This window comes from Geotrypetes seraphini, chromosome 2 (genome assembly GCF_902459505.1).
Source record: "Geotrypetes seraphini chromosome 2, aGeoSer1.1, whole genome shotgun sequence".
Lineage (NCBI taxonomy): Eukaryota > Metazoa > Chordata > Amphibia > Gymnophiona > Dermophiidae > Geotrypetes > Geotrypetes seraphini.
Genome location: NC_047085.1, coordinates 233,936,914 through 233,963,542, shown reverse-complemented (window position 1 = coordinate 233,963,542; position 26,629 = coordinate 233,936,914). Strand labels below are relative to the sequence as shown.

Here is a 26,629-nt window from a genome sequence, read left to right as displayed (position 1 = left end):
TGGAGAGGGTGAACAACCTGTCCTTATCTACTAAGTCTATCCCCTTCAGTACCTTGAATGTTTCGATCATGTCCCCTCTCAATCTCAATTTCTTGCTCAGCATATGATCTTTTGGATTTTCATTCTGAGGGCAGGAAGCACCACTTGCAAATGTGGCCCTAGGGGCTCTGAATCAACTGATTGCTGAACTTCTGAGGCTTGTGCATACAGGTGGTGGAGAAGTTCATAGGACTTTTTTGCATGTGTGGATGTCCTACAGCCGCGGCCCTGAGCCTCCTATTACTGTCGGGGAGGGAGATGCTGGAGAAGGAGCAGGGGCGCCAGCGAAGAGGATACGTGGAGGCTGACTTACAGGATGTGCCTCTTGCTGTGAGAGGCACGTCCTATAAACAGTCAGCCGGCGCCTCTCCTTGCCGGCATCTCACAGCACACCTGGAATCTGCTGTGGCACACAGTTTGCGATACCCTTCTTTATGACAAAGAGCACTGACTTTTTAGTAGCCTCCCTAATCAATTTCTAATTATGCACTGTATACTTCATTATTTATTTATTTAGTTGATTCATTTTATGTCCTGTCCTCCCCAACAAGCTCATAATGGGTTACAGGTTGACATACAAAATGCTAAGGTTTCTGTCTTGTTTCCAGGTTCTACCCGGATTTGAAAATGTCCTTTTTGCTCACTCCACCTGGTTCACATACGCATCTACCCTGAGGATTTACAAACACTACAACTTGAATATGAGAGACCAAAACACCTGCACTAGAAGGATGTCCTTCAGCAGCTATCCTGGTACAGTCCCAGAGAATACAAATGATTAAAACACCCTCTGGGGTAGCTGAAAGGACTGTGGGTGGTTTAGGAGTTGTGTATGCATAAGCACACAGAAAAGCAGCGCTTGTGCGTGTATTTGCCCTACTCACTATTCTGCAGGATAGTGCATAACTGCAAGGGGGGCAAGCATGTGGGCGGAGCATGGGGGCATGGGTATGTCTCCAAAATACAGTCGCAACTTAAAGAATACTGTTATGTGCTCTGCATGGTACATTTAGGCATGTTCCTGTACACCAACCATTGACATGGTAGAAATGGTCAAACCTAAATTAAGTTGCCTAATGATTAGTATAGTGGCCTGAGGAACAGGGTTCAAATCCCACTGTAGCCCCTTGTGACTCTGGGCAAGCCACTTAACCCTCCATTGCCCCAAGTACAAAATAAGCACCTGTATATAATTTATAAACCACTTTGATTGTGACCACAGAAAGGCAGTACATCAAATTCCATTCTCCTCTTCCCCCCTTTATGCTAATATTCTATAAATAGTAATAGTACAAAAGGCATCCTGGCATTCAGATGCTCTTTTTAGAATTGGTGCTTTGCTTTAGCATTGCAGTGCCTAACTGGAGGTACCAGCTTTAAAATTGTCCCCCCCCTAGTGTTTGTATACAGAGGCTTGTTGCAGAGTTCAAGTGGTGAGTTCTTCAAGAATGTATCTTTTTGTCGTTGTTATTTGGGGTTATAGTCTTCTCTTTTCACACAACTGCTGCAAACTTTGGAATTGCTAAGCAAATGGAGAGTGTTACAACAGTGCTGAAAGCTTTTGCAGTTTTCTACCCTCATAGTCAGCAGGCACACCTTATCACCTGCAAAATTCCAACTAGAGAATGACACGGTGAAAAAATTGGTCCCCGTCACCGCCCCGTCCCCGTCTCACCATCCCCGTCACCGCCCCGTCCCCGTCTCACCATCCCCGTCACCGCCCCGTCCCCGTCTCACCATCCTCTTCACCGCCCCGTCACCGCCACTGCCACCCCATTCACCGCCCCGTCACCGCCACTGCAATCCCATTCACTTTTCTTTATTTACGTATAAAGGAAACATTCTTTAAAACTTTAAAACTTAGTTAAATATTAGTTAATAATTATACAAAAACAAAACACACAGAGAAAAAATTAATTAATAAAAATTCTCAAAACTGACACATTTTGATCACTAAATTTAAAATAGTTATTTTTCATACAGTTTTTCAATCACTAATCTTCCACCACCCCTGGGGCTAGCAATGCAAAAACAAACACGACATGTACTTTAAATGCTGCCGTGATTAGCATAGTGACCGCGGCTACGGCTGCAAGTCTCCCCTCCCCCCAGCGATCATGGCAGGAGGGCACCCAACCCCTCCTGTAGACCCCCCCAACGGCCCTCCCGACAATCGCAGCAGAAGGGTACCCAACCCCTCCTGCCGGTCCTCCCAATGGCCTCCCCTAAGATCGCCGGCAGGAGGGTACCCAACCCCTCCTGCTGGACCCCCCCCCCAACGAACCCTCCCACCCCGGAACCCCCTTAGTCTTACTTTCCAAGTTGGACCGGACGGCTCCTCACACGTATGGCCAGCAGGCTTGCCTCCGTCCAAATGAGGCGGGCCCGCCCCTACCCTGCCCAACCCACAGGATCCTAGGGCCTGATTGGTCTAGGCACCTAAAGCCACTCCCGCTATAGGAGGGGCCTTAGGTGCTTGGGCCAATCAGGCCCTAGGATCCTGTGGGTTAGGCAGGGGAGGGGAGGGGCGGGCCCGCCTCATTTGGACGGAGGCAGGCCTGCTGGCCAGACGAGCGAGGAGCTGTCCGGTCCAACTTGGAAAGTAAGACTAAGGGGGTTCCGGGGTGGGAGGGTTCGTTGGGGGGGGGGGGGTCCAGCAGGAGGGGTTGGGTACCCTCCTGCCGGCGATCTTAGGGGAGGCCATTGGGAGGCAGGGGAGGGGAGGGGCGGGCCCGCCTCATTTGGACGGAGGCAGGCCTGCTGGCCAGACGAGCGAGGAGCTATCCGGTCCAACTTGGAAAGTAAGACTAAGGGGGTTCCGGGGTGGGAGGGTTCGTTGGGGGGGGGGTCCAGCAGGAGGGGTTGGGTACCCTCCTGCCGGCGATCTTAGGGGAGGCCATTGGGAGGACCGGCAGGAGGGGTTGGGTACCCTTCTGCTGCGATTGGCAGGAAGGGTTGATCTGACAAATGAGGAGCACGGTGAAACACAGGTAAATAGCGGTTCCTAGAAGGGGGTACATTGGCCCGCGGGGACAAACCTGTTCACCGTTTCCGCGGTCGGTGAATGGCCTTGTCCCCGTCACCGCAGCGACTGCTAGTTTTCTTCCCCGTTTTCGGCGGTGACCCGCGGCTTAAATGCGGTGGCTGCGGGTAAACCGTCACCGTGTCATTCTCTAATTCCAACCATTGGATTCTATGCAGCTTTCAAAATGAGAGACTAGGACACTTGTTAGGATGACTAATAGAAAAAGTATATTACAGATAAAATGTCATGTGCTGTAGCTTTGTATGTGAGCAACAAAATTTTCAAATACGTATGTTTTAAGCTATGCTGTCTAATCTCATTGGTTTAGGAAGCTTATTCCATTTAGTGGCTTTATTGGTAAAAGTCTGCTTTCAATCAAATAATCTTTACAGCGGGGAAAAACAGCGTTTCTTACCATCTGAAAGGTGATGGGGGAATTATGACACTGTAACAAAGATTCCCTGATACAAATGGTGAACTTGTTTTAAGGTGCTGGCAGGAAAATATGTTCCTCGCTGAGAATTAAAAAGAGCAATCAAGGTACCTCCAGTCATGGTACATGGGCTTGCACGCATGTACTGGGTTCAATTCCTGCTGTAGCCCCTTGTGACTCTGGGCAAGTCACTTAACCCTCTACTGCCACCTAGTCAGTCACCAGAAAGACAGTACAATAGGCTTAACATGTAAAAAGCTAGTTTTGTAGTACATCTGCAAACATAAGGAAAAGAGAGAAGGATTTTGTTTCCTCTGTGGGTCTTGGGAATACAGGAGGTGCTGCAGGGATATTTGCATCATTTTTTAGGATGTACAGTACCATGCAAGTCCCTGTACAGTAATATAAAACTTGTTTTTTTTGTGGCATAGGTACTTTGGTGTCGATGGATGACTTTTATCTTCTGGACAGTGGTATAACGGTGATGGAAACCTCAAACCCCATCTTTAATATGTCTTTATTTGAATCTGTGGTACCTGAAGCCCTTTTCTCCTGGCAAAGAATGTACATTGCCAACATGATGGCTGACAGTGGCAACGCCTGGGCACTCACATTCTCCAGGTACAATTCTGGTAAGCTTCTTATTTTCCTGCAGTCACACTTATGTTTAGTAATGCTTGATATGCTGCCATTCAAAGGCAATCAAAGCAGTTTACAATAAAAAAAAAATAACAGTTTCAGAAAAGCACTACAAAATCAATGGGAACAGAAAAGCTGTAACTCATTCAAGCATCACCTCATCACCATATCCAGAAGGTTTTTGTTAAAGAAGTAGGATTTCAAGGCAGTTTAAAATTTAAGGTAGGAAAGTTCTGCTCAAATGGGGCAGGGAGGGAATTCCAAAGGGAAGGGGCAGTATGGAAAAAGGCTCTGTCATGTGTATTCTACAATAACTTAGCCCTAAATACTCATACTGATGGAAAAGATAAGTTGCATTCATAGGCATAGCAAAGTATGCAGGTAGAATAGTGTGCAAATAGAGAAATATACCTAAATGGAGGACCCTTATGTTTTAAAGTCAGAATCTTGTGTTGGATGTGATTTGTGATTGGAAGCCAATGGTGTTAGAAACATAGAAACATGATGGCAGATAAAGGCCGAATGGCCCATCCAGTCTGCTCATCCACAACATCTGCTCTCTCCTCCTCTCCCTAAGGCAGGGGTGTCAAACTCAATCACATAAGGGGCCGACGTCTAAATCATAGGCTGTCGCGGGCAAATTTTTTATTACGATACTTAAGGGTCCATTTATTAAGGTACACTAACCGATTTAGCGCGCGATAATGCACACCTTAATAAAAGCACCCCTTAGCCTTAGTAGAAGTATAGGGTTACAACCTCTCCTGACATAAGAACATGACAGCTGCCATACTGGGACAGGCCAAAGGTCCATCAAGCCCAGTATCCTCCTTCCAACAGTGGCCAACCCAGGTTCCCAAATGTACACTTAGCATATCACATTGAGGTAATAGTCAATTGCTGACACTAAAAACCACCTTGAGTTGACTTTCTGGTCAGGTAGATGGTTTAGGAATGCAAAACTGTGTGTCTGGGATAAGCTCAGATTAACACAAATGTGCACTGAAGTGTAAATGAAAAGCCAGATACATCCCAGGGATTCTGTGTTTACAAACCATTCCAGCTGTGCTTTCTTGCTTTAGGAGTTCAGCTGTGTGATTTATATTTTTCTTCCACTATGTATTACAGTTAGATGTGACTGATAATCACCTTTTCAATAGTGCAGGCAGCCGGGAGGACTAGGCAGACCCGAATGGCGACGGCAGCCGGGAGAGTGCAGGCAACTACGAGCAGCAGTAGAGAGCGTCGGGATCATAGCATTGCACAGCGTGGCGGCCACGAGACTTGCCCGCCAGAAGGCATGAGCTGTAGATTCACACGCCTCAAACTTGGCACATGAATCTACAGTTGATGCCTTCCAACGGGCAAGCCTCGCAGCCACCACGCTGTGCTCTCGGCGCTCTCTACTGCCACTCATGGTCGCCTGCACACTCTCGTCTGCCGTCGCCATTCGGGTCAGCCTAGTCCTCCCAGCTGCCTCGTCCTCCCAGCCGGCCAGCTTAATTACAAATATTTAATTGTTTGGCGGGCCAAATTGTATGACTCCGTGGGCCAGAGTTTGCCATGTCTGCCCTAAGGTATCCCACATGCCTGTTCCATGCTATCTTGAATTCAGATACAGACTATTCCGTGCATTTACCACCCTGTCTGTAAAGAAGTATTTTCTTACATTATTCCTGAGCCTGTCGCCTCTTAACTTCATCCTATGCCCTCTCCTTCCGGAGTTTTCCTTCATTTGAAAAAGACTCACCTCCTGTACATTATTCCACGGAGATATTTAAATGTCTCTATCGTATCCCCTCTCTCCTGTCTTTCCTCCAGAGTATACTTATTAAGGTCTCTAAGTCTGTCCCCATACAATTTATGACAAAGACCACTAACCAATTTTAGCAATAGAGAGGTAACCCGGTCAAAACAGATAGCATGGGAAAGCATCCTGGCTGCTGTGTTCTGGACTAACTGGAGGCATTTCAAGAGAGCAGACCTGCAAAGACAACATTGCAAAAATCAAATATTGATGCAAGTAATGTGTAAAGCAGGGTGGCACAAGAAGAGTTCTTGAGATTGACACGTACGAAAGAATATAGTGGAGGGCAAGAAAACTTGATTTAACAACTGAGGCTGCTTGGCTATTAAATGAAAACTGTGTATTGAGACCCTTTAAGTATCTAAAAGAGTTCAGCAAAGTGAAAGGAGTGTTGTGGAGGAGAGGTGACAAAGATGGGTTAAGCCTCTGTCCAGTGAGCCAAGCCAGTTCCATGATGGTAAGGCAGGATTAATCCTGTGATGGACTGCAGGTAAATAAGTGCATTAAGACCTCCAACATTATGTAAAAAATTTTTTAAAACACCACACAAACTTATAGAAATATGTACATTAGCCTAAACAGTTAATTGTCACATTAATGTTAACAGCAGTCACGTGACCACTGAATGTAAGACCTAAGCCCTTTAAATTTCAAGACAGTAGCCATGTTCATGGGCCTGCTCCTTGGGGTAACCACTTTATAGATTTTACTTTGAAGGGGATTTGATTACTTCATTTTGATATACCACCTACTACCTAAGTTTTAAGGCAGTTTACAGTAAAATAAAATAGCAGGTTTACAAAAAACTAAAAAGCTAATAATATGACATAGACCAGTGGTTCCCAACCCTGTCCTGGAGGACCACTAGCCAGTCGGGTTTTTGCATGAGAGAGATTTGCATATAATGGAGGTGACAGGAATGCAAATCTGCTTCATGCATATTCATTAGAGCTATCCTGAAAACCTGACTGGCTGGTGGTCCTCCAGGACAGGGTTGGGAACCACTGACATAGACAACTCATCCAAAAGCATATTTAAACAACCAGATTTTCCAAATCTTACAAAAGTTGAAATAACTAATTATTACAGTTATTTCACCAGGCAATGTGTTCCACAAGGATGACTCCATATAAGTTTGTTTGGTTATTTACCCCCTCTTTTACAAAAACCAGGAACACAGGCCAGCATGGTAAATGCTTCGACATCCATAGGAATTGAATGAGCATTGGAGCATTTGCCGTGTGGCACTTGGCTGCACATCTTTATAAAAGGGGGCCTTAGTGTTTTAATAATTTTCCTTGGGAAATAATTTTCGTTTTCGTATTGTGATATGCAAGGTATGCCTGCTAGGGCTGTTCCTAAAGTAAAGCCCACTGCTGGAGCAGATAGGGCCCAAGTTGCTTTGTTTAAACCCCAAGGTAACCTTTTGCCTGCATTTGCTCCTGAGTCCAGCAGAGGGAGTGCTGGTGCCAGAATGCAGGTTTCCCTTCCCCCACTCAGTCAGGGGAGGAAGGTCAGGATATCCGGCACACCTGAGCGTTTGGGGCGTGGTCCCCAACTCCTTAACCTCAGGTCTGCCTGGCTAGAAGGGGAGAAGGCATCTGGCAGTGAAGACAGGCAGTCGCAAAGCTCAGGGCTGAGAGCTCTGCAAAGCTGTTCGGTTCCTGAGCAGATGGAACTAGTAGAGGCTGGAGCAGAGTTACCTGCAGTGGCGTACCTAGGGGGGGGCGGGCCGCCCCGGGTACCAGCCCTAAGGGGGTGTTCCCGGCCTTGCCGTTCAGTCCCCCGCCACCCCCGAAGGACCGCTCGCCCCACTGACCTTCCTGCACCACCTGTGAAGCAGCCCGCAGCAGGATCGCGAAGTCAGCGTCAGCATCCCTGCGCTGCTTCCTGCGCCGCGATCCCGCCCCTCCTCTGACGTCAGAGGAGGGGCGGGACCGTGGCGCAGGAAGCAGCGCAGGGATCGCTGACGCTGACTTCGCGATCCTGCTGCGGCTGCTTCATAGGTGGTGCGGGGAGGCCAGGGGGGCGAGCGGTCCTTCGGGGTGGGTCGGGGCATCAGGCCTTCAGGGTGGGGCGGGCGGGCAGGCAAGCAGGCTTTCAAGGGGGAGGGGGTGACAGGCAGGCAGGCCTTCAAGGGGGGACAGGCCTTCGGGGGGGGGTGCAGACCTTCAAGGGGTGCAGGCCTTCAAGGGGGGCAGGCAGGCCTTCAGGGGGGTGCAGGCCTTCGGGGGGGGGGTGTAGGCCTTTGGGGGGGTGCAGACCTTCAAGGGGGTGCAGGCCTTCAAGGGGGGGAACAGGCCTTCAGGGGGGGTGCAGGCCTTCAGGGGGGTGCAGGCCTTCAGGGGGGGTGCAGGCCTTCAGGGGGGGTGCAGGCCTTCAGGGGGGTGCAGGCATTCGTGGTGGGTGCAGGCCTTCGGGATGGGTGCAGGCCTTCAGGGGGGGACAGACCTTCGGGTGGGGGGTACAATCCTTCGGGGAGGGTGCAGGCCTTTAGGGGTGGGGTTTAGGCCTTCAGAGGGTGACAGACCTTCGGGTGGGAGGTAAAGTCCTTCGGGGGGGTGCAGGCCTTCAGGGGTGGGGTGTAGCCCTTCGGAGGGGGGACAGACCTTCGGGGGAGGGGGGGTCCTGGTGTAAAAGTACACAGAGGGAGAGAGGGAAGAGGGGGTTCAAAGATACGTGCATATGCCAGACTTTGGGGGTTAGAAATAATGGGTCTAAAAACAGAGGAGTGGGAGAGAGATGGTGCATAATGGGATTTAGGGAGTGAAAGAACAGAAAGGGAGAGAACTTGGAAACAGGGGATGGTGTGGAGGGGGGATAGAGATACTGGATAGGAGGATAGTTGGGAACAGAAAGGGAGAGATGGTGGATCCTGGGGTGGTGGGGAGTTGAGAAAAGGTGAATCTATGGATGGAGACAAAAAAAAGGAAAGATGCCAGATCTCCGGGAGAGGGAAGGGAAACGGAAGGGGAGGACAGAGATGGCAGACGGATGGTTAGCACGGAGAAAGGAGACCCTGGCAAGCAAGACAACAAGAGCCTGGGACCAACAAGATTTGAATATTAACCAGAGAACAAAAGGTAGAAAAAATAATTTTATTTTCTGTTTTGTGATTACAATATGTTAGATTTGAAAAGTGTACATGAGACAGCTTGAAATGGGAACTTTTCTATTTTTGTGAATGGCAAGGCTGAGTTCAGTTAAAATATATGCTTTATAAGAAAATATAATAATGTGTTTTATAAAGTTTATAAGCATTGCTGGCATACTCGGTGAGGTGTTCCTAGTGTTGGTGGTGGTGGTAGCATGTCAGTGTGTTGAGAGGAAGAGGTAGTCTGGGAAATTCTGCTGAGCAAACTCTGGGCCCATTTCCACCCCCAGTTAGTCCACTCCACTCAACTGGTTCACACACTGAGTGGGTCTTTGGGTGTTATTTCTGGGTAGTTGTTTTAGAATCTCTTCCAGTGGTTTGTCAGTATCTCCTTCTGGTCCAAGGAAGGAAACTTTGTCAACCTTAGCATTGACCTTCAGAATATGTTTGTAACAGCGCTGCTTGTGTGGCATTAGGCTATGTAGTGATCGAAAGAAAAAAACAGACCTTTGCACATTTTTGCACTATATGGAGATTCATTTCCTGCACAGTTAAGTCCGTGTGAAGTTACCTTGTGCTGTATTTGACATCTAGCAAGGTCTCTGTTTGGAAGGAAAGATCTAAGCTTAAAAATGAAGTGGCCAGAAGTTATGTTAAAAGTAGATAGCGTAGCTGGTTTTAAGAAAGGTTTGGACAAATTCCTGGAGGAAAAGTCCATTGTCTGTTATTAAGACATGGGGGAAGCGTCTGCTTGCCCTGGATTGGTGCACTCAGCAGCAACAAATTCTAGTTTTGGCTGGCTCTTTCCCCGCATTTCTCCTCTCTTCCCCACGATTTAATATCCAGTTCAGGCAGTAAGTAAATACATCGGCAGGGGGGGTCTGGTAAGTCTTGGGGGCTGGGGATGGAAGGTGAGAATCAGTTCTGTAGGCTATCAGAAATTTGCTTAATTATCTACTCACACAGAAAAGCAGTAAAGTCAATAGGTTCTCTGAGTGGGAACAACCTGTTTGATCTTGCACTCTTGTGATTGACCAATTGTTTATCACTGTTTAATTTATCACATTGATTAATTTGAGCATACCTGAGGTGTCCTATGATGGTGTGCACTGCAGGCAGAGGGTGATTAACCTGTGCCTTATTGTGTAAAACGCTGGAGAATTCTCTCCTCTCGCTTACCTCTCACGCTGAGGACACCCTGCTTCAGTATAATCATTTATATGATTTATCTTATAAACATTATTACGTGGTCTTTTCCTCAAGTGTTGAGACATCAGGTTGTTCCCACTTGGAGAACCTATTGACTTTTACTGCTTTTCTGCTTTTACTGCTTTAACATTTTTGCTATTCAGTATACCTAAACTATTATTCAGTAGAAAAATTTGGTTTGTTCAATCAAATCCTGTGTGGACATTGGACTTCTATGAGTGAATGTTCTGCTTGATTGAACAAACTAAATTTTTTCTACTGAATAATAGTCTAGGTACAATGAAAGTAAATAGCAAAAATGTTTGAGTAGATAATTAAGGAAATCTTTTTCATATTGCTTGCTTATGGACTGGGAAAAAAGACTGTTCAAGCAAATGTCTCCAGAACTGCTTTAGAGGAAAAATGTGATTTTTTTTTTTAAGTACTTTGTGAAATTTATTGTTGTTGTGAAATTTATTGTTGTACTTTGTTTAAACTTAAAAAGCTGTGTCATTAACAGTGAATCGAATCGAAAAATCGATTCAACAGGGTGAATCGAATCGAATGAAATATTTTTCTCTGAATCGGGCAGCACTATTGGCTACCATGAGAATGGGCTACTGGGCATGATGGACCATTGGTGTGACCCAGTTAGGCTATTCTTATGTTATGTTCTCATCTGTAGGGGCCTTTATTTTCACTTCTTATTTTAATGTATTTTTTTCCTGGGAACTTATCAGTGTTTTTTTATAATGGGAACAAAAATGGAAGAGAATTATTGTGTGTGGAATGGGGGGGTAACTAATTTCTTCAGCTAAATAATTCAATCCACTTCAAACAGACATAGGAGAACTCATGCACCATTCACACACCCTCCAACCAAAAACGTCAAAAGAAAAAAACTGTTTGACAACCTCCTAGCCATTCGAGCTGCAACACTTGACCCCCAACTCTACAACCTATTGACCTCGACCACAAACTACAAAACCTTCAAAAAAGAAATAAAAACCCTTCTATTCAAAAAACACATAAAACCGAACTAACATAATCAGAACTGTCCCAAGCATCACCTGCAACTACTCCATATGTACTTCTGATGTCATGACAATTCAGACATAATTTATGTTATGTTATGTTTGGAATAATAGTTAGAAACATAGAAACATAGAAATAGACGGCAGATAAGGGCCACGGCCCATCTAGTCTGCCCACCCTAATGACCCTCCCCTACCTTTCTCTGTGAATAGATCCCACGTGTCTATCCCATTTGGCCTTAAAATCAGGCACACTGCTGGCCTCAATCACCTGTAGTGGAAGACTATTCCAGCGATCAACCACTCTCTCAGTGAAAAATAATTTCCTGGTGTCACCTCGCAGTTTCCCGCCCCTGATTTTCCACGGATGCCCTCTTGTTGTCGTGGGACCCTTGAAAAAGAAGATATCTTCCTCCGCCTTGATGCGGCCCGTAAGATACTTGAACGTCTCGATCATGTCTCCCCTCTCTCTGCGCTCCTCGAGCGAGTATAGCTGTAATTTGTCAAGCCGTTCTTCATATGGAAGATCCTTGAGTCCCGAGACCATCCGGGTGGCCATTCTCTGCACCGACTCCAGTCTCAGCACATCCTTGCGATAATGTGGCCTCCAAAATTGCACACAGTATTCCAGGTGGGGCCTCACCATGGATCTATACAATGGCATAATGACTTCCTCCTTACGGCTGACGAAACCCCTTCGTATGCAACCCATTATTTGTCTTGCCTTGGATGAAGCCTGCACCACTTGATTGGCAGACTTCATGTCCTCACTGACGATTACCCCCAAGTCTCGTTCTGCTACCGTTTTTGCTAGGATCTCGCCATTAAGGGTATAAGACTTGCATGGATTTTGGCTGCCCAGGTGCATAATTTTGCATTTTTTGGCATTGAAGTTGAGTTGCCATGTCCTAGACCAGCGCTCCATACATATATGAGGTTCAATAAAAGAAAATTTTCACTGCCTGTTTCTATTCTGACCATTTATTCCATTTCATGGTTATTGCAAAAAAAAAAAAAAAAATTTTACATGGGGGGGGGGGGGTGTCAAAAAATGATGGGCCCCGGGTGCCACATACCCTAGGTACGCCACTGGTTACCTGAAAGGCCTTTGGAAGAGTTCCAACCCATGGAACTGGATTTGGAGCCGGAGTTAACTGCCAGCACACAGCCCATGGAAGTCTGCTAAGCAAAGGCAAGTGTTCAAGTGCTGTATAACTGTGGATTACAAGTATATAGGTTTTTGGAAGGCCTATTTTTGAGCAAGGCAGACTGTGTTTTGTTTGAAGGTGGGGGGGTTAGCCCCACGTTAAATGTGGAGGGATAGAGGGCCATATCTTGGCAGTATTCCATCACGTGGAGCACACCACCTTATCCAGCACTACTGCGGCTGGAGGAATCAGTGCCGGTGCACTGGTTCAAGCACAAGTCTCTTTGGTGAAGAATAAGGACTTATGCTGGGACTATATTATTCGATGTGCAGAGAAACCGTATTGTTTGGGAACGCTTGTTGCAGAAAAGAATCCTTTTTGTTGAGGTTTAAGGTTTCTAGTTTTGAGTTTTGAAACCTCTTTCTTTTGGAGAAATATTGGACTGCAATAGGACTGTTAAGTTTACCTCTTTTGAACATTTCAAGGACTTACCTATTGGAGGCTATTGCCTGACAAAGTTTAGTTTTTTGATTACTTTATTTTGAAGACTGATGTCAAGCTGAGGTGTGAAGCAACCCTTTTTGTTTTGGATATTGCACCAATTAATCCAGTCCAGGTTTTGTGTTCTTACTTACCGGTTTGCAGTGTGTTTTTTTTCTTTTTGGGTTGAATCCTGACTTACTTACTCTTGTGTAGCTAGCTGCAGCACACAAGAGCCAATACTTCTGTGTCCCAGCGGCTCGGGACCAATTGCCCTGACCCCGCTGGTGACATAACGGATAATTCCTGTGGTTCCTATATAGCAACATGGTGGACAGGCAAAGAAGACTTCATGAGCCACAGCAGAAACATTTTGTGGTTCCCTTAACCCGGCATGCTTATTTGTTGACAATCTCTAATACTGTTGATGTGCTATTATGTTTTTTGCTGCTTAATTGTAGATTGATAAAGGCTATGGGGCTCATAATTTAAAAAAAAAAAAAAAAGTTCAAAAAGTGGCCTAAATTGGTATTTGGAAGATCAAAAAGCTAGATCGTTCAAGTATCGATAATCAAAGCTGGTTTTAGATGCACCTAAAACCAGCTTAGGCCTTTCCCCTGCCTCTAAATGCCTAGATCAAAAAGAGGCATTTTTAGAGGCGGGAAAGAACAGGAGGTGGGCCGACCTAGACTTAGTCATAGAAACATAGAAACATAGAAAGATGACGGCAGAAAAGGGCTATAGCCCATCAAGTCTGCCCACTCTACTGACCCACCCCATTAAGTCTGAGTACTAATGACCTCGTACAGCAAGTATAACCAAACACTTTGACAGGTTGCCCAGTCAGAACATATACGTTTTGACTTAGACCAGTGGTTCCCAACCCTGTCCTGGAGGACCACCAAGCCAATCGGGTTTTCGGGATTGCCCTAATAAATATGCATGGAGCAGATTTGCATGCCTGTCACTTCCATTATATGCAAATCTCTCTCATGCATATTCATTAGGGCTAGCCTGAAAACCTGATTGGCCTGGTGATCCTCCAGGACAGGGTTGGGAACCACTGACTTAGACCAAATCAAAACAGGTATAACAGGGCTGCCCAAGTCCAGTCCTCGAGATCTACTGACAGGCCAAGTTTTCAGGATATCCACAATGAATATGCATGAGAGAGATTTGCCTGCACTGCCTTCTTGTTATGCAAATCTCTCTCATGCATGTTCATTGTGGATATCCTAAAAACCTGGCCTGCCAGTAGATCTCGAGGACCGGACTTGAGTAGCCCTGATGTATAAGATCTGAATAGGGGACGCTGAGCTGATTGTGGCTGCCACGATCAGCTCAGCAGCCTCGGCAACCTGCCCCCCCCCCACCCCACCGCAACGATCGCTGCAGGAGATTTGCCTTATCTCCCCAGTCCTTCACCTAAAAGCTGGATTCTGTAACTGGCGTGTCAAAAACAACACTGGTTACAGAATCCACAACTCCCCCACCCCACAACAATCATGGTATGAGAAATGCCTATTCTCTCCTGCCGTGATCGCAATCCACCCCCACCCCCGACAATATCGGCAGGAGGGAGCCCAACCCTTTCTGCCGAGGCAACCCCCCCACCCCAATAAAATAAGGGCAAGAGGGCGCCAAGTCCCTCCTGCCCACGACAGACCCCCTGAAACAGCCCCCCCCCCGATCACCCCCCCTAACCCCGTGACCACCTGACACCCCCACACCCCGACACCACCCGTCACTCCGACACCCCCCATAATAGCAGATTTTCCTATTTACATCTTTTCCCAGTCTCTGGTTGCACTTCCTTCTGTCTGTGCTCTGTGTTTCTCTCCTTCACTTTCTGCCCTACATCCATCTTTGGCATTAACTTTTAACATTCAACTTTCATCTATTTTTCTGCTTTCTTCTCAAAATCTACTTTTCTATGTCTTCCCTTCCTATCTTGTCTCTCTTTCTTCACCCCTATTCCCATCTTCCATAAGAAGCATTTCTATCTCTCTTCCCTGCCACACCCATTGCTGTGCACTATCTCCTCCCTAGCTCTCCCCCTCCATCCCTGTGCACCATCTCCTCCCTCTTTCTTGATCTGACATCTCTGTCTTCCCCTTCCCCCCTCCTATGGTCTGGAATCTCTCTCCTCTCCCATGGTCCAGCATCTCTCTCTTCTTCCCATGGTCTAACATCTCTCTCCTTCTCTCCTCTCCTTCCTGCAGTCTGGCATCTCTCTCTCCCCTTCTTCCTTTCCCTGGTCTGGCATTTCTCTCTCTCCTTCCATCACCCTTCTCCAGAATCCGACATCTCTCCTTTCTTTGAATCATCTCTCCTCCCTCCCAGTGTAGCATTTCTCCTTCCCTCCTCTCCATCACTATCATGTCCAACAATTCTTCCTCTTTCTTCATTTCCCCATGTATACCATCCCATATATATATCATCTTTCTTCCCATTCCATTCCATGCACCTATGTCCAGCAATTCTCTTTTTCTCTTCACTCCCCACTGGCAGCATCTCTTTATCCCAGGACAAGCAGGCAGCCTATTCTCACATATGGATGATGTCATCCATGGAGCCCGGATGCGGACAGCCTCGCAAGTAGACTTGCTTGTTGAAACTCAGAAGTTTTGAGTCTGCCGCACCACGCATGCGCGAGTGCCTTCCCGCCCAGCACAGGATGAGTCTCCTCAGTTTTCCGCGGAGCCGAGAAGTCTGTCTTTGATGCTCTGTGCTGAACTTCGTTCGCTTTGTGCCTTCTCTTCACCGCAGTTTGAGTTTTATTTTCTTATCACTGTGTTCTGTTCTTTTCTTTAAAAAAAAAAAAGTTAAAGTTTTATTTTTGTTGACTGACTGGTGGGACGGATCGCATGCCCGCAGCCGGCGGGCTTCGACCTCGCAGCGTCTATCTTCCCTTCTATGTCCTGGCCAGTCACAGGCTTCAAGAAGTGTAGCCAGTGTCAGCGTGCGACTTCCCTCACGGACCCACACCACTGGTGTCTTGTGTCTCGGGCTGAACCATAGTCCGAGGTCGTGTGCGCGCTGTGCTACTCTTCAACCTCGAGCCCTTAAACGTCGTCGGATGCAAGTGGAAAAGCTGTTCAGGATGGACTCTTCAGCTACACCCTCGACCTCAATTTCTGACTCGGTCAAAACTTCAACGGGGTGTCCTCCTGTTTCCACAACTCCGACCTCGAGTCTCATCAGACCTTCCTCATTTGGATCGTCTTTGACCTCGAGTACACCTGCCTTATCTTTCCCTGAGCTTCCCTCAGGTCAGATACCTAAGCAGAAGGTTCCTGCAGTGGTACTTAAAATATCCAAGCATCAATCCTCCAAGTTGAAGCATGTTTCTACCGTCACCTCGGAGCCTTTAGCCTCAGCAAGTGGTCCAGTTTCAGACTTGGATTCACAATTGCAAGCTTCTCTCCAGACCACGTTAGAGCAGCTATTTGTTCAGTTACTGAGCAAATACAGTCCTGCCTCAACTCTGCTTCCTGCAGTCCAGCCTGGGCAATCAGCAGTCTCACACGCTGAGTCTGCACACTCTATGCAAGGAGTCGAGTCTTTGCAAGTGTCTGGTCTGGAATCTTCACACTCTTATGCAAGGAGTCAAGTCTTTGCGAGTGTCTCAATAGGAATCCTCACATTCCATACAAGGAACCAAGTCTTTGCGAGTGTCTCAATAGGAATCCTCACATTCCATACAAGGAGCCGAGTCTTTGGGAGTGCTTCGAGATTCCTCGATCCAAACCACTGAGTCTATGGTGTTTTGATCTACAGCTTCAAGCCCTATTCATTCACCAGCGACAATGCCCGTTTCCAAACATAGGGCGAAGTCTCCTAGATCTTACCCAAGATCTACTCCCAGGCAGCACTCTCGTCGTCGATCGAGATCCTCATCAAGGCATTCGAGGTGCAGGTCTTCTTCCAAAGAACAGCCTTCCTTGTCCAGGCCTTCCAGCTCTTCGAGGCCTCCAACTCCTCAATCGAGGTCACCAATTGCAGACCCTGAGGACTTAACTGCTTCCTATTCCTTGGGTTACCAATACTCCAGAGAGGCTTCGCCTTTGTTCTCCACTCGAGGTGCCTCGAGATCATCGAGCCCTTTTGCTTCAATTGTCAGACCAAAGCCCAAGCCAGCTCTTGCAAAACCTTCTTGATCTCTTCCATCCTTCCAGAGGCGTTATCCTCCAAGGGCGGCTCCTTACAGTCGAGCACCCCCCAAGAAACAACAGCAGCAGAAGCAACAGAAACCTCAGCCTTCTGTTGCACCTAAGGCTGCACAGCCTTTTTGATTGTCTCAAACAGAGCATAACCTCCATCGTTCTGTCTCTGTCCTCCCTTCCCCCCATTGGAGGTCATCTCTATCATTTTTACCATCGATGGAAGACCATTACATCCGACCTCTGGGTGCTGTCAATAATCAGGGAAGGATACTTTCTTCATTTCACTTAGGTTCCACCAGAGCTTCCTCCAAGAGAGCATCCTTCCAATCCGTCCCAGACCGCCCTTGTTCTTCAGGAACCTCGAGCTCTGCTTCATCTCCGTGCTATCGAGAAAGTTCCTGTGGAATAGCAGAGCAAGGGGTTTTACTCCCGTTACTTCCTAGTTCCAAAGAAGACGGGCGCTGTGACCCATTCTGGTTCTCAGGGCTCTCAACAAATTTTTAGTCAAAGAAAAAATTTGCATGTTGTCCCTGGCATCCCTCTATCCCCTTCTAGATCAGAATGATTGGTTATGTTCTCTAGTTCTCAAGGAGGCTTACACTCACATTCCCATTCATCCAGCCTCCCGTCAGTACCTCAGATTTCAGGTGGGGAATCTGCATTTTCAATACACAGTGCTACCCTTCGGCCTGGCATCGTCTCCCAGAGTGTTCACCAAATGCCTAGTGGTGGTAGCAGCAGCTTTAAGGAACCATGGTCTTCAGGTATTTCCCTACCTAGAAGACTAGCTCAATTATTCAACATCTTAGGGGGTTATTGTAGCAACCCAACGGACTACATGGTTCCTACAAAGCTTGGGATTTGAAATCAACTTTCCCAAATCCCACCTTCAGCCCTTTCAGAATCTACAGTTCATTGGAGCTGTTCTGGACACTATCCAATTCAGAGCATTCCTTGCTCAACAATGTCTGTATGCTCTTCTTCAGCTCTGTCACAAAGTGTCTTCTTGCTCTTCACTCTCAGCGAGGCACATGATGGTACTACTAGGTCACATGACCTCAACAGTTCACGTGACTCCTTTTGCCAGACTTCACCTCAGAATTCCTCAGTGGACCCTGGCATCTCAGTGGACGCAGGCTTGCGAACCACTCTCTTGACACATTACAGTCACTCCTTCCTTGAGATAGTCTCTCCACTGGTGGATGCTCTCTTCCAATCTCTCCAGAGGTTTACTGTTTCAGACGCCACTCCATCAGAAGGTCCTCATGACATATTCTTCGACCTACGCTTGGGGGGCTCACCTCGATGGTCTCGGTACTCAAGGCCACTGGTCCAGCACGGATCGTCAGTGTCACATCAATCTGTTGGAATTCAGAGTGATCTTCAATGCTCTCAAAGATTTTCAACATCTTCACGACCAGGTAGTCCTCATTCGAACAGACAACCAAGTCGCCATGTACTATGTCAACAAGTAGGGAGGAACGTGATCTCTCCATCTTTGCCAAGAAGCTCTGAAGGTTTGTGATTTGGCAATCCTTCACAACACCTTCCTGAAAGCAGTCTACATTCAAGGAGAGAAAAACTGTCTGGCAGACAAATTGAGTCGTCTTCTGCAATCTCACGAATAGACACTCAATTCTTTGCCTCTTCATCACATTTTTTCTCAGTTGGGAACCCCTCAGATAGATCTTTTTGCATCTCCCTACAGCTTGGTACCTCTCAAAATAACTCCTCTTCAGGTTTCTCAACCTGTACGAGACATTTTAGAGGCTTCTAGAAAGCCTGCCACTAGACAATGCTATCACCAAAAATGGACTAGATTTTCTACATGGTGCATCTCTTATGATGAGGAGCTTCAAGGTTCCTCCTTATCTTCTATTCTGGATTATCTTTTGCACTTATCTACCTCTGGCCTCAAGTTTACATCTATCTGTGTCCATCTCAGTGCAATTGCTGCTTTCCATCAGCCTATTGAAAGGAAACCCCTCTGCTCATCCAGTGATTTCCAAATTTATAAAAGGACTTTTCAATGTCAAACCTTCTCTCAAATCGCCTCCAGTGGTTTGAGATCTCAATGTTGTTCTTGCTCAGTTAATGAAGCCTCCATTCAAACCAATGTCTACGGCTCATCTGAAATATCTTACTTGGAAAGTCGTGTTTCTCATTGCCCTCACATCTGCTCGAAGAGTTAGTGAGCTGCAAGCTTTAGTTGCTGATCCATCTTTCACAGTTTTCCATCAGGACAAGGTGGTCCTCCATACTCATCCTAAATTCTTACCTAAAGTGGTTTCAGAATTTCTTCTCAACCAATCTATTGTACTTCCAGTAGTTTTTCCAAGGCCTCATTCTCATCCTGGAGAATCAGCTCTTCATACTCTGGACTGTAAACGTGCTTTGGCCTTCTACTTAGAACGCACCAAACCACACAGATCTGCTCCTCAACTTTTTGTCTCCTTCGATCCAAGCAAGTTGGGATATCCAATTTCTAAGCATACCATCTCCAACTGGATGGCTGCTTGTATCTCTTTCTGCTATGCCCAGGCTGGACTTCATCTACAGAGACGAGTCATAGCCCACAAAGTCAGAGCCATGGTGGCTTCAGTAGCTTTCCTCAGATCCACTCCTATTGAGGAAATTTGCAAAGCTGACACCTGGTCCTCGGTTCATACTTTCATCTTTCATTATTGTCTGGATATTTTCTCCAGACGGGATGGCCATTTTGTTCAGGCAGTATTACAAAATTTATTCTCCTAAATTGCCAACTCTCCCACCATCCCATTCTGGGTAGCTTGAGAATAGGCTGCCTGCTTGTCCTGTGATAAAGCACAGTTACTTACCGTAGCAGTTGTTATCCAGGGACAGCAGGCAGCTATTATCACAACCCACCCACCTCCCCTGGTTGGCTTCTCTGCTAGCTATCTGAACTGAGGAGACTAGCCCTGTGCTGTGCGGGTAGGTACACATGCATGCGCAGTGCGGCAGACTTGAAAATTCTGAGTTTCAACAAGCAAGTCTGCTTGCGAGGCTGTCCACATCCGGGCTCCGTAGATGATGTCACCCATATGTGAGAATAGCTGCCTGCTGTCCCTGGATAACAACTGTTACGGTAAGTAACTGTGCTTTCCCTCCCTTTCCAGCACCCCATCCATGCAGCATCTGGCCTTTCCTACCCACCAGCCCCTGCAGTATCTGTAATTTCCAACCTCCTCCAAGTCTGTGCAGCATCTGTCCTTTCCCCCCCCCCCCGCCTATGCAGCATCTGTCCTCTATGTCTTCCCAACTCCCTACCCTCAGTCCGTGGTGTGTGATGTATATTATTCTTCTCACCCCTCCACCTACTTATACGAATACAGAGACCAGAGCTATATGAAAGATTTTTATTATAGATATAAAATATAATTCACAAGCCAGCAGTAAATAATAACTAATTATTGCTCACAAAATATCTGATTACATATATATTTCAGTACATAATTATCATACAGTAGTTACTAAATGAGCAAATACAACTAATTCTTACACACTAGGTAATTCCTTATAATAATTCCTGATTAGCAGCAATCTAAGATAGCTTATCACCAAAGGAAATTCACTTTCCTTATCCCAAAAACAATAGAATTTTTATCTAGCCCAGCTGATAAAGTAGAAAATTTCTTGTCTCATCCCGTTAAGGTAAGGCCTCTTTCGATCAGGGAGATGGAATTCGTCCGTTTTCCTCAATGCAGCAGTGGATAGAATCCTTCTCATCAGGAACAGTCCGTTAGTCACTAGAAAAAGCTGTAATTTAGGTCTGCCACAGTTCCTTATGTGATAGAAACCAGATCTGTTTCAAAAGCAGTTCTTTGTTTTCACGCTCATCTGAGAGCTAGGTCACAAGAGGTACTTATCAGTTCTTAATTATTAGAAGGTGTGTGTAGAGAAACCTATGCTAAGATCCAAGCTCCCATATATCCCAGCATAAACTAGTAATTATTAGACACCTTTCTCTTTAGTTTTCGTCAGATGACCCCACTAGGATCAATCCAGAAACAGAACCTGAATCGATAGCCTTTTCTGTCCCAAAGCCTTGAGAGGCGCCTTCCAAAGATAAGAACAGCAGAGCAGCTCCTACCTCCTCCAGATTTCTCAGGAGCTGAGCACGTATCCATTGTCAAATGTGTCCTTGCTAGAAACACATAGTTCTTGTAACATACCCAAAATGTATCTGGCAGGCAGCAGACAGCAAAGATGATTTTTCTTGCAGAAGATGGTTCATGCTTCTTGACATCAGTGAGAGAGGCCTAACCTTAGATGTGAGGAAGGAATCACCTCTACAAGCCGCAGCATCAACAAGTTCAACCTTCAGCCTGCCCCGGAACTCTTCATTCAGCAGCAGCCCACCTAGGTGGAAACAGGAAGTCGCTGCTGATTGAAGACTTCCAGGGCAAGCCGATGGCAGAAGGCTGATCTCGTTGATGCTGTGGCTGCCCAAAGAGTTAAAATAACAGCAACCAGGGAGGAAATGTGGAAATTGTCAGGCAGCCACAGCGTCACGAGATCAGCCTTCTGCCGTCGGCCTGCCCGTAAACCTTCAATCAGCAGCAACTTCCTGTTCCCACCTAGACGGGCTACTGCTGAATGAAGGGTTCTGGGGCAGGCCGAAGACTGAACATGATGATGCTGCAGCTGCCCGAAGATTTTAAATAACAGCGACCAGGGAGGAGGGGTGAGGGAGTCGGAAGGTGAAGAGAGATGTGCCGCAAGGTCCCGCTGGGGAGTGGGAGGGGCGAAGGGATGAAATGATAACATGCTACACGCCAAAAATTTAAAATTAGAGTGGCTAAAAGAGGAGGTGAACAGGGCCACCGCCAATTTTGGGGGAGGCCAGGGCCCCTTTGGTCCCGTCCCACCCCCCCCGTTCCGACACCCTTGGTTCAAAGAATATATAACTCTTACCTTCAAAAGTAACACGAGAACTGACGGCAGCCATTCAGGGAGCATTGCGGGGCCAGGCTGGAGTGCGAAAAGCTCGCTCCTGCCTTGTATACCGCTGGCTGCAAGATATGATGAGGCAGCCATCTAGCGAGGGAGGGGCAGGAGTACGGAAAACTTGCTCCTGCCGTTACACCGCTGGACCACCATAATTTAAAACAGTACCGGGGGGAGTGTATGTAAAAAACTGTTATATTCTCTCCATAAGATGCACAGACATTTCCACTCTCTTTGGGGGGGGGGGGGGTGGAGTGTGTCTTATGGAGAGAAAAATAAGGTAAGTTGGTAGCATGTTGAGTGACAGAACATAAGAGCTAACATACTGAGACAGACTGAAGGTCCATCAAACCCAGCATCCTGTTTCTAACAGTGGCCAGCCCAGGTCACAAGTACCCGGTGAGATCCCAAAGAGTATAAGAAATTTTGTGCTGCTTAGCCTAGGAATAAGCAGTGCATTTCCCCAAGTCCATCTTAATAAAAAATGTTCTCCAGTTTGTTTTAAATCTACTACTTAGTAGCTTCATTGCATGCCCGTTAGTCCTAGTATTTTTGGAAAGAGTAAATAAGCGATTCACATCAAGGTACTGAAGGGGATAGACTTAGTAGATAAGGACAGGTTGTTCACCCTCTCCAAGGTAGGGAGAACAAGAGGGCACTCTCTAAAGTTGAAAGGGGATAGATTCCGTACAAACGTAAGGAAGTTCTTCTTCACCCAGAGAGTGGTGGAAAACCGGAACGCTCTTCCAGAGGCTGTTATAGAGGAAAATACCCTCCAAGGATTCAAGACAAAGTTAGACAAGTTTCTGTTGAACAAGAACGTGCGCTGGTAGGGCTAGTCTCAGTTAGGATGCTGGTCTTAGACCAGAGGGCCGCCGCGTGAGCGGACTGCTGGGCATGATGGACCACTGGTCTGACTCAGAAGTGGCAATTCTTATGTTCTTACCTGTTCCACGTCACTCAGTATTTTATAGAACTCTTATCATATCTCCCCTGATTCATCTCCTTCTCCAAGTTGCCCTGGTTGCTTTAATCTTTCATCATAGGGAAGCCATCCCACTTATAATTTGTTGCCCATTTCTGTACCTTTTCTAATATCTTTTTTTGAGATGTGGTGACCAGAATTGCACACAATATTCGAGGTGCAGCTATACCATGGAGCAATACTAAGGCATTATAACGTTCTCGGTATTTTCCATTCCTTTCCTGATGATTCCTAACATTCTATTTACATTCTTAACTGCAACTGCATACTGAACAGAGGGTTTCAACGTATCATCTATGATGATAACTAGAACTTTTTCCTGGGTAATGACTGCTAATATGGAACCTTGCATCACATAGCTATTGATCAGGTTTCTCTTTTCCACATGCATCACTTTGCATTTGCTCACATCTGCCATTTTGATGCCTAATCTCCCAAATCCTCTTGCAATTTTTCACAATCCTCTTGCAATTTAACAGCCTTGAACATGAGTCGAGTCCCTTTCATTTGAAAGGAAACACTGCAATGAGAGGGCATAGGATGAAGTTAAGAGGTGATAGGCTCCGGAGTAATCTAAGGAAATACTTTCTTACAGAAAGGGGGATAGATGCGTGAACAGTCTCCTGGAAGAGGTGATGGAGACAGATTGTGTCTGAATTCAAGAGGTCCTGAGATAGGCACGTGGGATCTCTCAGAGAGAGAAAGATATAATGGTTACTGCGGATGGGCAGACTAGATGAGCCATTTGGCCTTTATCTGCCATCGCGTTTCTATGTTTCTAACTTTGTGTCACCAGCAAATTTAGCCCCCCTTTTACAAAAGCGCGGAAGAGGTTTTTAGCATCAGCCAGCACGCTGAATGCTCTGTGCTGCTCCAACGCTTCTCTGTGCTTTTGTAAAAGGGGGGGGGGGGGTTAATTATCTCACTAGTTATTCCCATCTCTAGATTATTGATCAATGTTAAAAAGCAGCAGTCCCAGCACAGACCCCAGTATCTACTCTTCTTCATTGAGAATACTCTATTTTCTATCTTTTAACCAGTTCTTAATCCATAAGAGGACATTGCCTCCTATCCCATGACTTTCTAATTCTTTCAGGAGTCTTTCATGAGGTACTTTGTCAAATGCCTTGTGAAAATCTAGATACACAATATTTACCGGCCCACCTTTAGCCACATGTTTATTCACCCCTTCAAAGAAATGTGGTGAGACAAGAATTCCCTTAGCTGAATCCATATTGGCTTTGTCTCATTAATTAATGTCTATGTATATGCTCTGTAATTCTAAAAATTGGCATTGCATTGACCCCCTCCAGTCTTCCAGTACCATGCTGGATTTTAAAGATAAAAATAATAATAATAACTTTATTTGTGTATACCGCGGTACCACAACAGTTCAGAGCGGTTTACAGAGGAAGAGACTGTACACAGACAGCGATGTTACATACAAGACATTCAGATTAGCTTAGCAAATCGGGATTAGTCAGGTATATCCAGAGGCATATCAGAGATACAAGGCATGGATACAAGGCGGGGAGGGAGTCAGATGAATTTATCAAAGAGATAGGTTTTAATTGATTTCCTGAAAATTTGGTAGGAGGGTGAATTAGAAATGAGGGTGGTTAAACATTTATTGCATTTGCCTGCTTGGAATGACAGAGATCTATTAAGGAATCTCTTGTAGATATAGCCCTTTAAGGACGGGAAGGCAAACAGGTAGGCATTACGTGTGCGGTTGGGGCCTGAAAATTCTAAATGTTCCAACAGGTAGATTGGGGAAGAGCCTGTTAAGGTTTTGAAGCAGAGGCAAGCAAATGTGAAGATGATCCTTGCCTCCATTGGCAGCCAGTGCAGTTTTCTGTAATAAGGGCTTACATGATCTGATTTTTTTGAGATCGTAGATGAGGCGAATGGCAGCATTCTGTACAATTCTGAAGCGTTTGATGGTTTTCTTAAAGGATCCCAGGTATATAATGTTGCAGTAATCTAAGATGCTTAAGATTAGTGATTGGACCAGCAGTCAAAAGGAGAGGAAGTCGAAATAGTGTTTGATGGTGCGAAGTTTCCAGAGGGTAGAAAAGCATTTTTTAACCTGAGCATTAGTATGGACTTCGAAAGTCAGGCATCGGTCCAGGATGGCTCCAAGGATTTTGATAGTAGGGTTAATTGGGTAGTTTAACCTGTTTAATTTCAAAGAGGTATTTGTTAACTTGTAGGTAGGACTTGCCAAGAAAATCTTGTTTTTTTCTGGGTTCAGTTTTAATTTGAATAGTGTGGTCCATTGTTCTATCTTGGTGAGGACAGATGAGGTGAATTGTACCATCTCTTATGTCAGAGAGGTTATGGGAATGATAATTGTGATGTCATCTGCGTATATATATGATTTCAGTTTTAAGTCAGATAACATATGTCCCAGTGAGGCCATGTAGACGTTGAATAGAGAGGGGGATAGAGGGGAGCCCTGTGGAACTCCTCAGGGATTGCACCAGGATTGGAAGAAGGTTTTGTTACAGTGAACCTGGTAAGTGCGTTTTTTTTAAGAAGCCTGTGAACCAGTTTAATACCTGTCCAGTGATGCCAATGGAGTCAAGGCATCTGAGCAAAATGTCATGGTCAACCAGGTCAAAGGCACTGCTCAAGTCGAACTGAAGTACCAGGGCGTTTTTTCCCAGTGAAAACAAATGGAAGAGGTAATTAGTCAGTGAAGCTAAGACAGTTTCTGTGCTATGATTTGTACGAAAACCAGACTGGGGGTCGTGAAGAATGTTGAACTTCTCTAGGTATTTCATGAGGTCATGATTAACTAGACCTTCAATAAGTTTTTAGAAGAGTGGTATATTGGCAATGGGTCTGTAGTTGGAAGCCGAAGAGATTGGTTCCTTGGAGTGGTCAGTGGACAAGCATAGTGAAACCCAGTTGAAAAGTTCAGATTTGAATGGGGAGGGGGCAGATTTCATGATAGAGGGTGGGCAGTTGTCTAGTAGGCAATTGGATTTTGCATATTTAGAATAGAGCTTGAGAAATAGGTTCCAGTCTGGGTTTTTGAAATGATTCCAGATCATGTCTGCTATTGAACCTTCCTTTCCTAAGGCAGGTTGGTTGAGTATTGGTTCTATGCTGGAAACTACGAGAGACAATTTCAGATTATGAATTTTGCTGGCAAAGTAGTCGGCTAGGGTTGCAGCAGAGGGTGGGAGGTCTGAGTTTATGTAAATCAATATCAAACAGAGAACTGACTATTCTGAAAAGTTCTTTGCTATTCAGAAAAGGGGAATTAATTATTTGGGAATAATGTTTACAATGCTTTTCTTTAATCATTCTTTTATACTCTTTAACTTTTAGTCGCCAGTTGAGTCTGTCGTTGTCTATCCCTGATTTACACCATGTTCTTTCTAATTTACGTACTTCTCGTTTTAAAGCTAATAGCTCAGCATCAAACCATCTGTCTGAAGGACGAAGTGTTTTCTTGCGAAGTCTCGGTGGTTTAGAACCTGATTGCTGAAATTTTTCCATTCTAGGACAAAATTAGGGTCTAAGTCAGAGTTGGAAATAAGGCTGTAGTGCGACCAGAATTCTACTGGATTTAGTTTTCCTCTTGTCCAAATCATCTTCTCTTTATGATTGGT

The 26,629-nt window shown here is 45.9% G+C and overlaps 1 protein-coding gene across 2 annotated transcripts in view; it reads left to right on the top strand.

Moving 5' to 3' along the window:
- The window catches only part of LOC117355991 (phospholipase-B 81-like), a 197,677-nt gene that overhangs the window by 115,723 nt on the left and 55,325 nt on the right, over nucleotides 1-26,629 (top strand). For both annotated transcript variants that reach the window (XM_033935208.1, XM_033935209.1), the window contains 2 exons: nucleotides 648-792; nucleotides 3,929-4,129. In XM_033935208.1, the coding sequence (XP_033791099.1) occupies nucleotides 648-792; nucleotides 3,929-4,129 (346 nt within the window). The remainder of the gene's footprint in view (nucleotides 1-647; nucleotides 793-3,928; nucleotides 4,130-26,629) is intronic.